The following is a 14,733-nucleotide window of genomic DNA, read 5'->3' as shown; positions in this document are numbered from 1 at the left end:
AGCATATTTGAAGCAAAATTAATTGATGAATGCAAAATATGTGCTGAGAGTATATCTCATTTTTGATGGAGGTTGGCATTTAGTGGGTTTTGCCTCTGAGCTCTTCAAAAATAATAACCATATTGTTTCTTGTTTTGAGTTTTTGAACATATGGGCCTTGTATAGCACCTGGAGAATGAGAAAATTAAAATATTCAGCTTTTTATTATTGGTGCAGGTGTTGTAATTGATTAAATAGGTTGCATAGCTATAACTCTCCCATCATAATGTTTTGGACCAGACAGAGTCAACCCTGCTTCTGGAAAGCTCCTTTCTTGTTGAATTTAGCTCTAACCCTCCATACACAGCTGCCTATTTTCAAGTTTATTGCATTGATGCCAAGCGGCTTTACAGTAAATTCATTTTAGCAAAGGCAAGTAGTTTTGAGCTAAAATTTACAAGATGGTTGCTCTCCAGAAGCAGAATTGGACACCCATGATCTAAAGCATACGTCTCCAGCCCTGTTTCTGCAGGGCACCTGTCCTGCAGATTTCACTTCCAACCCCAGTCAAACACACAATAAGTTGTTCAGGACTACCTAAAAATTAGAGGGGTTGGAACTGAAATATACAGGACAGGTGCCCTCCAGGAACAACGTTGGAGAACCATGATCCAAAGAATAGAGGAAACTTGTAGGGTTTGCTTCTCCCAACTCAACGCCTCTCTGTCCAATAGTGGGTCGGCGGCATACCAGCCCTGCTGCTCCCACCACAAGCACTGCCGCTCTTGCACAGGAAGGTATGTGAGAGTGCATCTCCTCAACTCACCACTAGGGGGACCCGACGGGCCCCATTCACACTGCCTCCAAACTTCGCCCTCTCTCTGCTCTGTCCAATCAGCATGCAGCCAATGGGAAGCCTGCCTGTCCTCCCATCATTTGCATAAATTATTTGTTCTCATGAACAACCTCTGCTATGTAGTCTCGGAAAATACGCTCTTACGATGATAAGAATCGTGGCCTGCTGAGTTTCCATCTCTCACATATACGTCACACATTCAAACGACGTGTCTGTAAGAGTTATGGAACGGCATGCGTTTATGCTTTTATTGGTGCTTTGCTTGTAACTTGCGACTTTTTTAACGCTTAGCTTTTAACCCCTAAAGCAGGTTTTGTTACAGTATCTACCTTGCTCCAATAGGGTCTTAGTATAGAGTTTTGGTAATATATTGGTATTTTTTCCCAACGCGATACACAATCGGTACCATCTACATCTGTTTGGTCTGAGTTGAAACCAATACTGCCGCATTGCATTCATGTTAACGATCGCCATAATGTTACCCACCATCAGCCGGCATGCGTTATCATCTGCATGAAGTAAAAAATGCAAATGTCACCCTCCTTTAGACTTATTTCTCTCTTGCTTCAGCCCTTTTTGGCTTCCTCCTTCCCTGCTGATCAGCTTACCGGAGATATTTGCTATCGGGTTAAATGGCATTTAGGAAAAGTCTGCTTTAGCTGAAGATACTGGACCATGTCCATGAGTCCACTCTGGTGCACTCCACCTTACGCACGGTTGTGGTATTTGGTGGGATGCTCCTGAGGTTCTTTGTCATTAACTAAAGCAGAACTGTGCCGCCCAGCCAAGCTACCATCGCCCTACCACTCTCGCTCCAACTTTACTTTCCCTGTTGCCGAAAGCGCAGGGCTTTAACTACACGGATGGACAGGAGCGGGGTTGGCTTGCAGCCAGTCGTCAGACCATGATAACACTGGCATGTGGGCCCGGAGGTCGCCAGGTGGTCTGCGGGGAATAAGGCCCTCTGGAGGGCAGATGAACAACACTGTTGACAGTGTGCATGAGTCAGGAGAAATAAAGACACGATCTGTGCATCCAGACCGTCAGAGGGCACAGTTGTATTGTAGATGTAGGTGTCACTTTGATAAAATTGTAATTGTCTTGCTCTTACTAAAATCTAAGACAGCTGTCAGTCAGTTTAGGCGAACGTCAACCAGCTGCCGTCTTCAACAAGCTGTCGTCTTCAACAAGCTGTCTCTCAACAGCTGTCAGAATCTGAGAATACTTTATTATGTGCATAGTGGTCAAAGGAGAGCAATTAAGTGAAGCTATAACATCTGCCTGGATCCCTCAGGATTATGGAATCCGTCAAACAAGAAGATTTTGCTCTTTTGCTGAACCAGTTCAAAAAGTTTTAGTTAATACAGTGCACGGCTGTATCCTAGCATATTACTCCTACTATTTCTGTAGTATGTACTGTGCACATTTTGTTAGGGTGGTCCTTATAATGGGTCAAATTTTATTTTTTTTAGATGTTCAACTCTCACCCCTTAAATGTGTTAGGATATCAATAAAAACACACTGTGCAAAATTTTGAATTGTTCCTACAATATCTAGAGGTTGCTCAAAGCTTTTGAATATTTCAGAAATCACATATTTTTGCAAAAACTTTACCATTTAAAAACGCACAACACACATAAAACTTGGAGGGTAACTTTGTTCCAGTTATTTCAGTCTCTTCTGATCTGAGTAACCATATAGCGGACTTGCTTCGTGTTGCTTCAGCCATTGTCTCAGTGTATATTGTCTATTCACAAAAACATATCACAACTAAAACAGGAGTTTTAATTGCATGGAGCATTGTCAAATAAGTCCATTGCTGCCGTAAGTATATATTATTAAACAATTATACATGCTAGCACAAAGTATTACATAATACACAAATGTGTTAAACTTCAAAGGTTTTGAGCAACCTCTAAATATTAATTATTATTGGAAAAAAATTCCCAATTTTTTTATTTATTTATTCAAATATATTGGTGGGGTGAGAGCATGAACTTTTAAAAGATAAAAAGTAAGGGCCACCCTAACGTTTTGATGACAATAGTAATTTTTTTGTGGTAAAATACAACCTTAGAATCTCTTTTAATGTTAAATACACTACTGTTAAAACATCTTGCCTAAGTTTTTATGACCTGTGGGGATGAAATAATTTTCTGTGCTAGTTAACTTCAGGACACGGATGGTGTTAATTCGAGTGTAAGTTGTATTTAACCCAGAATATTTTTGTAATGTTCTTTGGAAATACACGCTTAAAAATAAGGTGTTAAAGGTTGTTTACAAAACCATTTAGGCAAAAAATGGTTCTTATGCACCTTTATTTTTAAAAGTGTACCTAAGCTTATTTTCCCATTTTCGTTGTAAAAATCCAGTTTGCCAGCAAAATATTTAAGATGTTTAGCCAACTGTAACATTTCATCTCACGTTTAGCTTTTTATTACCAATGTAACGGTTTGCTGACAGATAAATTATGATATGGCATGGTAATATCAGCCATATTGCTTGTAATACACTGTAAAAAATGCTTTTGCACTTAAATTTTTTAAGTATAATCAACTTGGATTCAAAAGTCATTTCAAATTTTGTTTTTTATGTTGACTGGTGATGAGTTGTTGTAACTTATAAAATAAAGTTGAAATAAATTAAGCTAAGTCAACTTTATTTTATCAGTTACAGCAACTCATCACTAGTCAAAATAAAAATTTTTTTAACTCAAATGACTTGTAAATCCAAGTTGATTATACTTAAAATTTTAAGTGACTTTTTTACAGTGTGTATATATTAAAAAAAAATTATATTATATAACTTCTTTCCCTTCTTAGGAATATTTCTGAGACCTAAAGCATCATTTATATATTTGCTCTGACTTTGATATGATAATGATTATTCAGTAAATGATTTGATGCATCAAAGTATTTTAATAGTACACGTTGCATGAAATGCCAATTGAACACATCAAAGTAGAATTTTACATGTATTTCATGTGGTAATTTTATAACATATTAATATTTAAAACATTAAAGTTTGTATTTGCACTGTGTTATGATCCAATACTTTTGCTTAAGGGGATGGTTCACCCGGGGGTGAAAGTGATGTCATTAATGACTCACCCTCATGTTGTTCCAAGCTCGTGGGACCTCCGTTCATCTTCGGAGCACAGTTTGGGATGTTTTGGATTTGGTCCGAAGGCTTGTTGACCCTTCATTGAAAATCTACGTGCGGTGTACTGTCCATGTCCGGGAGGGTAGTGGGAACATCATCCAGGTGGTCCACATCATGTGGCGTCGGTGGGTCGGTTGGAGTGTGTTGAAGCATCGAAAATATATTTTGGTCCAAAAATAACAAAAATTGCCACTTTGTTCCGGATTGTCTTCTCGTCCGCGTCTGTTGTGAGGCGCATGTGTGGGACTAGAGTCACGTGACTGCAGTGACGCATATGACGCGGCTGACGTGTTATCTGGTGCGCCCCAGCTGTTCTTTACAGTCTGAAGGAGACGCACGTTGTAAGTTTGAAAAAAACTTCGCAAACATGTCTGAGGATAACACGTCATCCGCGTCACTGCAGTCGCGTGGCTTTGGTCTCGCGCATGCGCTTCTTGGCGGACGCTGAGGAGAGGACAATGCTGAATAAAGTCGTAATTTTTGTTAAAGGTGTATTTTCGATGCTTCAACGCGTTCTGGCTGACCCACTGATGTCACATGGACTGCTTTGATGATGTTTTTGTTGCCTTTCTGGACATGGACAGTGTGTTGTGCGTGGATTTTCAATGAGGGGTCGACAAGCTCTCGGACTAGATGTAGAGCATCTTGGACTGTGTTCTGGGGATGAGCGGAGGTCTTGCGAGTTTGGAACGACATGTCATTAATGACATTATTTTCATTTTTGAGTGAACTATCCCTTTAAGTACATAACTCATAGATGTGAACGATCTTAGAAATAAGGTTGCAGTGTTTTGCACTTTGCCCCAAAATGAGTCAATTTCTTTCATTTTCACTCAGAATTAATAGCAGTGTGATTCATCGTGGCCGCTCTGGGGTCCTGTATCCGTCAAATAGTTCTGCAGGATCACGGAAGACTGCTGGCTCAGCGTTCCCTAACAGTCTGTAAATCTCATGAGACATAGTTAGATCTATGAGATGGTTGAATGGTAATGAGTTGAGGTCTACCTTTAGGGCTCCTGCCTCATTGGTGCATTGCATTATGGGATTTGTGATTTAAACTTGTTGGCACTGCATGGCTGACTGTATGGTGAATTGCATCCACCATCAGCACCTCTCACCTCATGATTAGGGATGCATGAAAGCAGGCCTGCCATGTGAACAATGCCTGCCATGTCTCTTTGCTACTAAATAGATTTTTGTCATCTTGTCATTTTGTTCTTTTTGTTTGTTTATTGAAGGTAAGGCACTTAATGTGAATCCCGATGCTTTGAGTATACTGCTTTTTAACAGGGTACCATTTTATAGATCTGTTATGGTCAAAAAGCATTCTCTATGGTCCTCTGAAGTGTATCAGGGGCCACTTTTCTTTATATTCATTCAAGACCTCTGAAAGTCGGCCTCTGGGAAATAACAGGTGCATTTACAGGAAAATCAATTGCATTCATTAGCCATGATTTTCCTTTATAACGCATGCAATGGCAAATGGAGAACAATTTCATTTAGTCTCTCGTCTCTTAGGTTGGTTAAAAATGTGCAATTCGTTCCAAGCAGTTAATTTTAAAGGAGTCATATCATAGCTTTTTCCCTTAAGGGTCAACTAGTACCAAATGTGCTTAAACTGATAGAGACAATAAACAAAATGTTTTTTTTTCTGAAAAATATGTGTGGATGTATCTATCCCACATTCTTCCTCTTTCAATTATTATACATGTTGTTAACGTAAATATGTGCATTCATATGCCTGTCATAAAGTTACAAAAATGTTGAGACTTTTTTGCAACTTTCTTGGCTTGTTTTCATGGTGCAGTAAAACCATTAAAAATAATCAATGCAAATTTGATTCTTCATGATATGACGGCTTTAAAGTAAATCACACTAAAATTCTTATTGACAGATCGTTTGCAAATCATTTTAGTGTCGCAAATCGTATCCTTGAAATATTCTCAAAATGTTATACGTTCTCCCAAAGCTTTAAAATGTATTAAAATTAAATGGATAAGAAAGGATCTATAAATCATTTCTCCTGTGGTCAAAATGATGCTAGTCAGCAGTTCTGTATTGTAATAAATGATGAAATGTCAAGCCAGCAATCTATTAATGGTTTTGTCATTCACTCTTAAGTACTAATTCAATTCTTCTCTGTTCTCTACAGCATGCAAAAGTTTACTGAAAAAAGCAGATGGAAGTAAGGTAAGCCTTGAAACATTGCTACAGATATGTTACTTCATATTGCCTAGTATTACTAGTACTTTTCACAGAAGTCCCTTTCTATATTTTCTATATTTTAATCTATTTTTCCTATAAAATAGGTCTGAAATGAAATGCCTCGTAGTTCCACTTAGCATAAGTATATTGCTACACTTTTTAATGATGTAAGGCTCATGCTTAAAAGCTGTTATTTCACAGTATTAAATAAAGAGCCATATGTTACCCATTGGAAGCGACCGGGTCTAGTTTTCAAAACGTATTAAAATGATTTTGTAACTGCACTCCTGATGGAACTTATGAGGTACTTTAAGATTTCCATTAGCGATCTGGGCCTCTTTTTGCCATTTGGGGCCCTAGGACGAGGGCCTGCCTTTGATGCTTTTCAGGAAATATTAAAATCATCTCTGTGCTGTATAAATGAATTATTGTAAAATCATCTTTTTGGCATGTTATTCATCTTTTTTTTACTGTGGCCTGTAAATGAACGTTTTTCAGAGAGATATTTCAGTTCGGCTGTGCCAAATGCCAGTCATGTCTCTAGTGATGTCATCTCTATGAAAGGAAGTTGTATCTGTCCTCTCTATTTCAGCCCCAGACAAACAACACTAAAAACAGTGTAGTGAGCGCTGTAGTGAACGCCATGAAAGAAAGCAACACAACCGCGTCTACACCAATGGTACCTCATTTACATTTAATTCTTGTTGCCCATTTGAGCACATTTCATCTTATGTCTTAAAGTGTTTACATAGTGATTGGTGCATGTTAGCAATCAAACAATTTCCATGCTGAAAAGATCATTTGGTGGCCTTTTTGCTGGTTTTGAATGGGCCCAGCAAGACTACAAACCAATTTAGGCTTGTTTAAAATGATTTTTCAGCAGGGTTTGCATGCGTTCAATAATAAATAAATAAATAAATGAGTCCTATTGTTTGTTGTGCATTAGGTCTCACTAGTTAGTTCACCCTCATGTGTCCATTTGTGTCCGGGTTTACAATTTGTGGTGTTTTGAAGGAAAACAGCACCGTTTTCGGTGTTTTGCTGTGTTCTTGCCTCAAATTGGATGAATTGATGCATACTTATTTTTTTTCGGTGCGTGCACTTAATCTTTGTACAGCGCGTTGTGAATGTGTTAGCATTTAGCCTAGCCCCATTCATTCCTTGGGATCCAGGCAGGGATGAATTTGGAAGCCATCACACACTTTCATGTTTTCCCTATTTAAAGAAAACATGGTGATATTTTTGGGTGGATGATGGATGAGGGCTGTGTTGTGTGGCGGAGGAGCACTTGGTTTCCAGCACTTTGTCCTCGGCGCGAAGTAACATCATCACTCCTGACCTCTCGCTCGAACTTCCTAAGGCGACGTGCTGGAAACTGGGTGCTCTTCCGCCATACAATGTAGTTCTCATTTTTTATCCGATTAAATAATCGCCACGTTTTATTTTGTGCCACCAAACTTACTCGTGTAACTACTCATGTAACAGTCTTTGGATGGGGAAAACATGGAAGTGTTTGGTGGCTTTTGGGTTCATCCCTGTTTGGATGCTAGGGAATGAGTGGGGCTGGGCTAAATGCTAGCACAGTCATAATGCGCTGTACAAAGATTAAGTGCACGCATTCAAAGGGATGGGTATGTGTTGGTTTGTCTAAGATGGGGTGGGAACATAGTAGGGTATTGAAAAACGGTGGTGTTTTCCTTTAAATTAAGTAAAGTGACATTATTTTCAAGTATGAAACCCCATACTCAAAAAGTGACCTCTGCATTTAACCCTTCCCCATGAGTAGTGAACACATGCACTGCACACATACATACCCGGAGCAGTGGGCAGCAATTGGGGAAAACGTGCCTTGCTCGTTCCCACAAACACTGATAAAAATGTATTTTACATTAATGCATTTTATCCAAACCGACTTACAGTGCATTCAAGGTGTATACCGCAAAATTCAGTTTTACGGTTTGCTGATGTACTATGAACATTAGAAACAAAGTTCATAGACCAATCACAGTAAAGATGCCATATCCCACTCAGAAAGCTGGCAGCTGATTGGTCACTTTGGAAACCAAAGTGTTCCCCGCGGTCCGCAGCAGACAAAGTGGATTGACACTTCGGATGGGTCTTGCTTGATCGGCTGCCCGGATAACAGAGCAAAGAGCACCCTGGATCTCCAAAACAATCCATTAAGAGCACAAGTTAACTCCTGACCTCTCCAGAGACTTCTAAATATCTCCACAATACTGATAGACAGCTGACTACACGGCTCTATCAGAAGCATACTGTATGAGACGACAGAAAAAAGTTGATACTTTTGAGGATACAATTGGGATTACATTCACGTTCATTTGTGTCACATTAACGAAAGCTATTGGAGGTTAAGCAAGTGGAAAATTGAAATTAAGCAAATGTGTGACTAATACAGGATGGATTGTATGTAAATCAACGCCGTGTCTGTTTCTACTGGAGTATGATTCACCATTCCTGTGGGTCTGGCAGAATGAAATGTTTCGCAAGAATCTTTAGATCCATGCCAATATTATTTGCATTATATAAGTGCATGCACGTGTGGTGGGTTTGATGAAATCCATTGTGTTTCATAAAGTCGTTTCTTATTAGTTCTTATTTTGTGTGTTTGTGAATGTTGTGTTTAAAGGGATAGTTCACCTAAAAATGAAAATTATGTCATCATTTAATCATTTACATTATTTTAATATAAACATGTATACGTTTCTTTATTCTGTTGAACACAAGATAAGACATTTTGATGGATGATGGTGGGCATGCAGTTGATGGTACCCATTGACTTCCATGGTATTTTGTTTTCCTACTGTGGAGGCCCATGGGTGCTGTCAACTGCATGCTTACCATCTTTTATTAAAAAATATCTTCTTTTGTGTGTTCATCAGATTAGATACACTCATAGATAGACTCATACAGGTTTAGAACAACACGAGGGTGTGTAAATGATGACAGGATTTCATTTTGGGTGAACTATCTCTATAATTATGATGTTGGGAGTTTTATCTTCTTTAACCTTGATGTGAAATTTTGTTAAATTTTCAGGAGCCACAAACTACAGTTGTGCACAACCCTCCTGATGGACCCAAGGTGAGCATCTTGGTTTGAACATTTAGATAAAGGCATTTCTCATAAATATTATTATTATTAGATATTGGGGAAAAAGTCTTGACAAATGCATTTTTGATTCAGGAAAATTCATAATCAGATTTTTGTCATCAATTATTTACCCAAAATTCTACATTCTGCTTTTATTTACCCACACTGTCAAAATGCACTCACTTAAAGGATTATTAGGAACACCTGTTCAATTTCTCATTAATGTAATTATCTAATCAATCAATCACATGGCATGCTTCAATGCATTTTATGGGTGTGGTCCTGGTCAAGACAATCTCCTGAACTCCAAACTGAAAGTCAGAATGGGAAAGAAAAGTGATTTAAGCAATTTTGAGCGTGGCATGGTTGTTGGTGCCAGATGGGCCGGTCTGAGTATTTCATAATCTGCTCAGTTACTGGGATTTTCACGCACAACAAAGAATGGAGTGAAAAGGGAAAAACATCCAGTACGCGGCAGTCCTGTGGGAGAAAATGCCTTGTTGATGCTAGATGTCAGAGGAGAATGAGCCGACTGATTCAAGCTGATAGAAGAGCAACTTTGACTGAAATAACCACTCGTTACAATCGAGGTATGCAGCAAGGCATTTGTGAAGCCGCAACACGCACAACCTTAAGGCGGATGGGCTACAACAGTAGAAGACCCCACCGGGTAGCACTCATCTCCACTACAAATAGGAAATAAAGGCTACAATTTGCATGAGCTCACCAAAATCGGACAGTTGAAGACTGGAAAATGGTGCCTGTTTTGATGAGTCTCAATTTCTGTTGAGACATTCAGATGGTAGAGTCAGAATTTGACGTAAACAGAATGAGAACATGGATCCATCATGCCTTGTTACCACTGTGCAGGCAGGTGGTGGTGGTGTAATGGTGTGGGGTATGTTTTCTTGGCACACTTTAGGCCCCTTAGTGCCAATTGGGCATCGTTTAAATGCCATGGCCTACCTGAGCATTGTTTCTGACCATGTTCATTCCTTTATGACCACCATGTATCCATCCTCTGATGGCTACTTCCAGCAGGATAATACACCATGTCACATAGCTCGAATCATTTTAAATTGGTTTCTTGAACATGACAATGAGTTCACTGTACTAAAATGGCCCCACAGTGACCAGATCTCAACCCAATAGAGCATCCTATCAATATGGGCCAACATTTCTAAAGAATGCTTTCAGCACCTTGTTGAATTAATGCCACATAGAAATAAGGTAGTTCTGAAGGTAAAAGGGGGTTAAACACTGTATTAGTATGTTGTTCCTAATAATCCTTTAGGTGAGTGTATGTGAAAAGGTCCTAATACAGTATGTGCCATTTAGATAAATATATGTATTTGGTAGCAATATGAACATTTGAGACTCTTCTGGTACAAAGCTGTACTTTTTAAAAGGGACAGCTGGGGTACATATTTGAATCAAAACTGAATCAAATTTTGTGGGGATGAAAAGCTCCCACACCTTATTCTGAAACAAACTCTTTATTCGTGTTTTTTTCTTCATATCTCCATATCTGATTTATCTCGTCTCTGTATATCTGTGTCTTTTCTGTCCCCAGAGCTCCACAGAAAGCTGCAACACCAATGAGGAAGAGGATATGAAAGGTAGGAGAGGTATACAGACCTTCAGTTCTCTATTCTGCATGCTATAAGCGATGTGACTTCACAACCCTCACGTCTGTACTGTAGTCCCTCTCCTGTCAGGATACAACAGAAAGCTTTTGTTAAACCAGTAAACATCAGTCAGAAATGAAACACGGGCCTGCAGGGTCACCCGGGGCTTTGTGATTTAAAGGCATGACTGAGATCAGGAGCGGGATTATGGGTAGATGGCATTCAGGGGCGATGAAGTAGAGCATGCTGGGATTTTTTTTATGACGTTTGAGTTGCATTTACTGATTCGGGTTGGAGTGTCTATTGTTTGGATATTTATGGTTACATGCATCACCAAACACATTCATATAAGATTGTTACATGATCTAAATATTAAAAAAGGGAGGATATGACTATTTGATATACAAACATGTATATTTTCAAGATGTTGGTGTCAATGTGTTCCTAGGATTCCTTGTAGATGTGCGTGCTTGTTTGTGTGTGTGTCCTGTGTTTTCACCCCACTTTGGTGTTTGTTGGTGTGTCGTGTCTTGTAAAGTCATTAGCATGGGACTGTTTTTCCCGAGGGACTCTCGCTGACGCTTTCGTCGGTCACGACTCAAATTAATTTCCTCTCCTTATTCACTCCCAGACAATACAGTTTAAGAGTCTGATCATTACCTCCGTGGTCAAATCTGAGGTTAGGAGGCGAGGACAGGAAATTGGCTTGGCGCCTCGAGAAACAATCTTCGAGCTCACTGTTGTCCAAGCACAACAAACACGAGCTCAACTTTACCGCATTCATAGATCCAGACCGGCGTCACGCCATTACCCATAACCCAACTGTAAAATCCGTAGTTCTGTTCCTTTAAACTGCTTTCATTTGTCTTATTGAGAAGTGAATCCACCAGTTCATCTAAACATCTCATCTAGCGTCGTCTTGGTTTATGCAATCTAGTAAGGATGAAATGCTGCCAAAGTTGGTGTTTGTCTTGGTGAAGGACATGAGAGATGTGTGTGTTTTTCTTCTGGTGGCGTGTGGTTTTGGGGGCTGTGCCAGCCGAGAGCGCGCAGGGGGCGAGCTGTGACAGTGCCGTCATGAGTCAGTGCAGTGCCGGGGACGAGCCGCTCGTTCTGGTGGCATCACCGCAGGGTTCTCCAGCCAGTAAGTCAAGATTCTCTCGTACAACCTGGGCACCTTTAACTCCCCTCAAACCTAAGTTGAGACCCTATTGTCCATTCCCAACTCCAGCCTTTTCTGCCCTCTAGTGTACTGTCGTCTGTTTGACTCACTTGTTTTTCGTGTAGAGCAGTACGTCACAGTTTTTGCTTTTCTGTACAACCCCCTGATACCCCTCTGTCTTTTTTCATGTTGCGTTTTAAAACAGCTCTTCGGTACAGTAAAAAATCCTGGTTTTCACAACAGTGTATTCCTCTTCACATCATGTTACTAAACGTTTAGCTGTTTCCAATTTTGAGGTTTTAGACGTCAGATTTTCTGTATCTGAGTTTGTTGCATGCATGAATTTCACATTTTAAGCTCTAATATTGCTGGTTGACGTAATGTAATGAGTATTGAATGTTATTTTATTTTTATTTTGTCTAAGATTTGGTAACATTTTACAGTAAGGTTGTATTTGTAATGCATTAGTAAATGCATTAGCAATGAGCAATATAATTTTTCAGCATTTTTAATCTTTGTTATTTAGTTAGTGTCAATGCAATTGTTCATGTTAGTTCATCGTGCATTAACTAATGTTAACAGTTACAACTTTTGTTTTTAAAAATGTATTAGTACGTGGTGAAATTAGGGCTGTCGCAATGATTAAATAATCGTCTCATCGCGATTGTTTGACCTCATCGCGATGATTTCAGATCACCGCAATGATTGCACATCTCTCTAAAAAACACAAGGGGGAGCTGCAGCGCCTGTATAAATGAGACCGCATCTAATGACGCTCCTTTACTGACAATGTAATGCTATGCATTGCAAAGCCATTTAAAGGCGGAGTGCACAATGTTTGAAAAACGCTTTGGAAAAGGAAACGGGGCGACTACCAAAACACACTTATAGCCAATCAGCAGTAAGTATCGTGTCTACTATCCGACATCCTTGCCGGGTTGCGTATGTGTGGGGCGGGTCTTTTAAAAGAAGGTCCAGATTCTATTGGGGTGGGGCGTGTTTGTTTAGGTGATTTCAAATATCAACATTGGCTTTCAAACATTGTGCACTCCGGCTTTAATTCAGTGGAAAAACAGCATTTAAAGAAATGCTGCAAAACTTTTTTGATAAGTAGTATTAATTGCCAGGTAAAACATACACTTCCAAAACAGCAATTCCAAATTTAGGGAAGTTTTTTTCAGTTTTTGAAAGATGTATTCATTAAATAGTGACTTGAAAATGTGTTATGTGTATTAATATTTACTGCCAGGTAAACCTTGTAAAAGATTTAATTTAAATAATCACAACGTGTGAAAATTATTTCCTGAAAAAACAAAAAAGGCAATTAATTGTCATAATCATCACAATTTATAAGACAATTAACCGTCAGCCAAATTTCATTATTGTGACAGCCCTAGATGAAATTATCCTGAACTAAGATTAAAGGCGGAGTGCACAATGTTTGAAAGCCAATGTTGATATTTGAAATCACCTAAACAAACACGCCCCTACCCCAATAGAATCTGGACCTTGTTTTAAAAGACCCGCCCCACACATACCCAACCCGGCAAGGATGTCGGTTAGTAGACACGCTCCTTACTGCTGATTGGCTATAAGTGTGTTTTGGTAGTCGACCCGTCTCCTTTTCCAAAGCGTTTTTCAAACATTGTGCACTCCGACTTTAATAAATGATTTAGAAGTATTGTTCATTGTTAGCTAATGCATTAACTGATGTTGTTACACGCCATTCTAAAATGCTTGATTTTGATTGGCCAGTCGCGACATTCCAAGGTATGTTATTTCGAGAACAACTCAAAACTAATAAAACACAGTAACCCGGATGCTGGAAATCAGTTTGACGGATAAAGTTTAGGGATGCACCGAAAGGAAAATTCTTGGTCAAAGTCGAAAAAAAAAATTTGAATACCGAATAACCAAACGTTTTTTTTTTCTTTTTCATTTTCCAAATTATTTTGCCAATTTCTTACCATTGCACAAGTTACATTCAGAATGTCCTTTTTACTATATTTATTTCACATTATTTAATAATAAAAAAATTAACATTCCAGCAGTCATTATAGGGTCTTTTTACACCTGGTCACAATAAGTTGGCTAAACAGATATTAATCCGATTATCTATTCCCATGCAAAATGAAAATAAATAACCTATTCATAACTCTGCCTTAAGAAACTTTCAACAATGCTTATATAGCACTGTACTGTATGTTGCGCTTGCGTGCATGGTCAAGCACGAGAAAAGGAAGAGAGAGAGAGAGATTACGGCAAGAATGACAGGAGTTGACAGAGGGAAAAGCGCTCAACAGAGCAATCTAACAAAAAGCTTATTGTTAATAAACATTTGATTTCTCATTTAATATAAGCGTGTTTGTCATTGTAGGACTTTACTGCTCCTAGGAAGTTTTTATTACATACTGCTGACGCTCTTCATCGTTTTATGAGATAAAGAGCTAAAGTCTCTCGTTTATCCGTGCTTGTGCATTCAGCAGACAAATACCGTGTCTTTGTCACACGCTGCATGGTGTTCAGGATATCTTGATTTTAAATTATAAATGAAATTTGTAGTGCTGTATGTTTTCGCGTCTTTCTTGGACACTTTAAAATGCTTTTACTAACATGTTTACTGCATT

General features: G+C 39.0%; 1 protein-coding gene across 19 annotated transcripts in view; it reads left to right on the top strand.

The window, feature by feature from the left end:
- The window catches only part of camk2g1 (calcium/calmodulin-dependent protein kinase (CaM kinase) II gamma 1), a 98,466-nt gene that overhangs the window by 74,367 nt on the left and 9,366 nt on the right, over window positions 1-14,733 (top strand). For 2 of the 19 annotated variants that reach the window (XM_055177157.2, XM_055177165.2), the window contains exons 13-18: window positions 714-776; window positions 6,150-6,187; window positions 6,795-6,881; window positions 9,263-9,307; window positions 10,890-10,935; window positions 11,984-12,088. In XM_055177157.2, the coding sequence (XP_055033132.2) occupies window positions 714-776; window positions 6,150-6,187; window positions 6,795-6,881; window positions 9,263-9,307; window positions 10,890-10,935; window positions 11,984-12,088 (384 nt within the window). Of the gene's footprint in view, window positions 1-713; window positions 777-6,149; window positions 6,188-6,794; window positions 6,882-9,262; window positions 9,308-10,889; window positions 10,945-11,983; window positions 12,089-14,733 lie in introns of all 19 variants that reach the window. The other 17 variants (XM_055177156.2, XM_055177164.2, XM_055177158.2 and 14 more) reach the window with 11 other exon arrangements.

Source organism: Misgurnus anguillicaudatus, chromosome 4 (assembly GCF_027580225.2).
Source record: "Misgurnus anguillicaudatus chromosome 4, ASM2758022v2, whole genome shotgun sequence".
NCBI lineage: Eukaryota > Metazoa > Chordata > Actinopteri > Cypriniformes > Cobitidae > Misgurnus > Misgurnus anguillicaudatus.
This window is presented reverse-complemented; position numbering and strand designations above follow the sequence as displayed.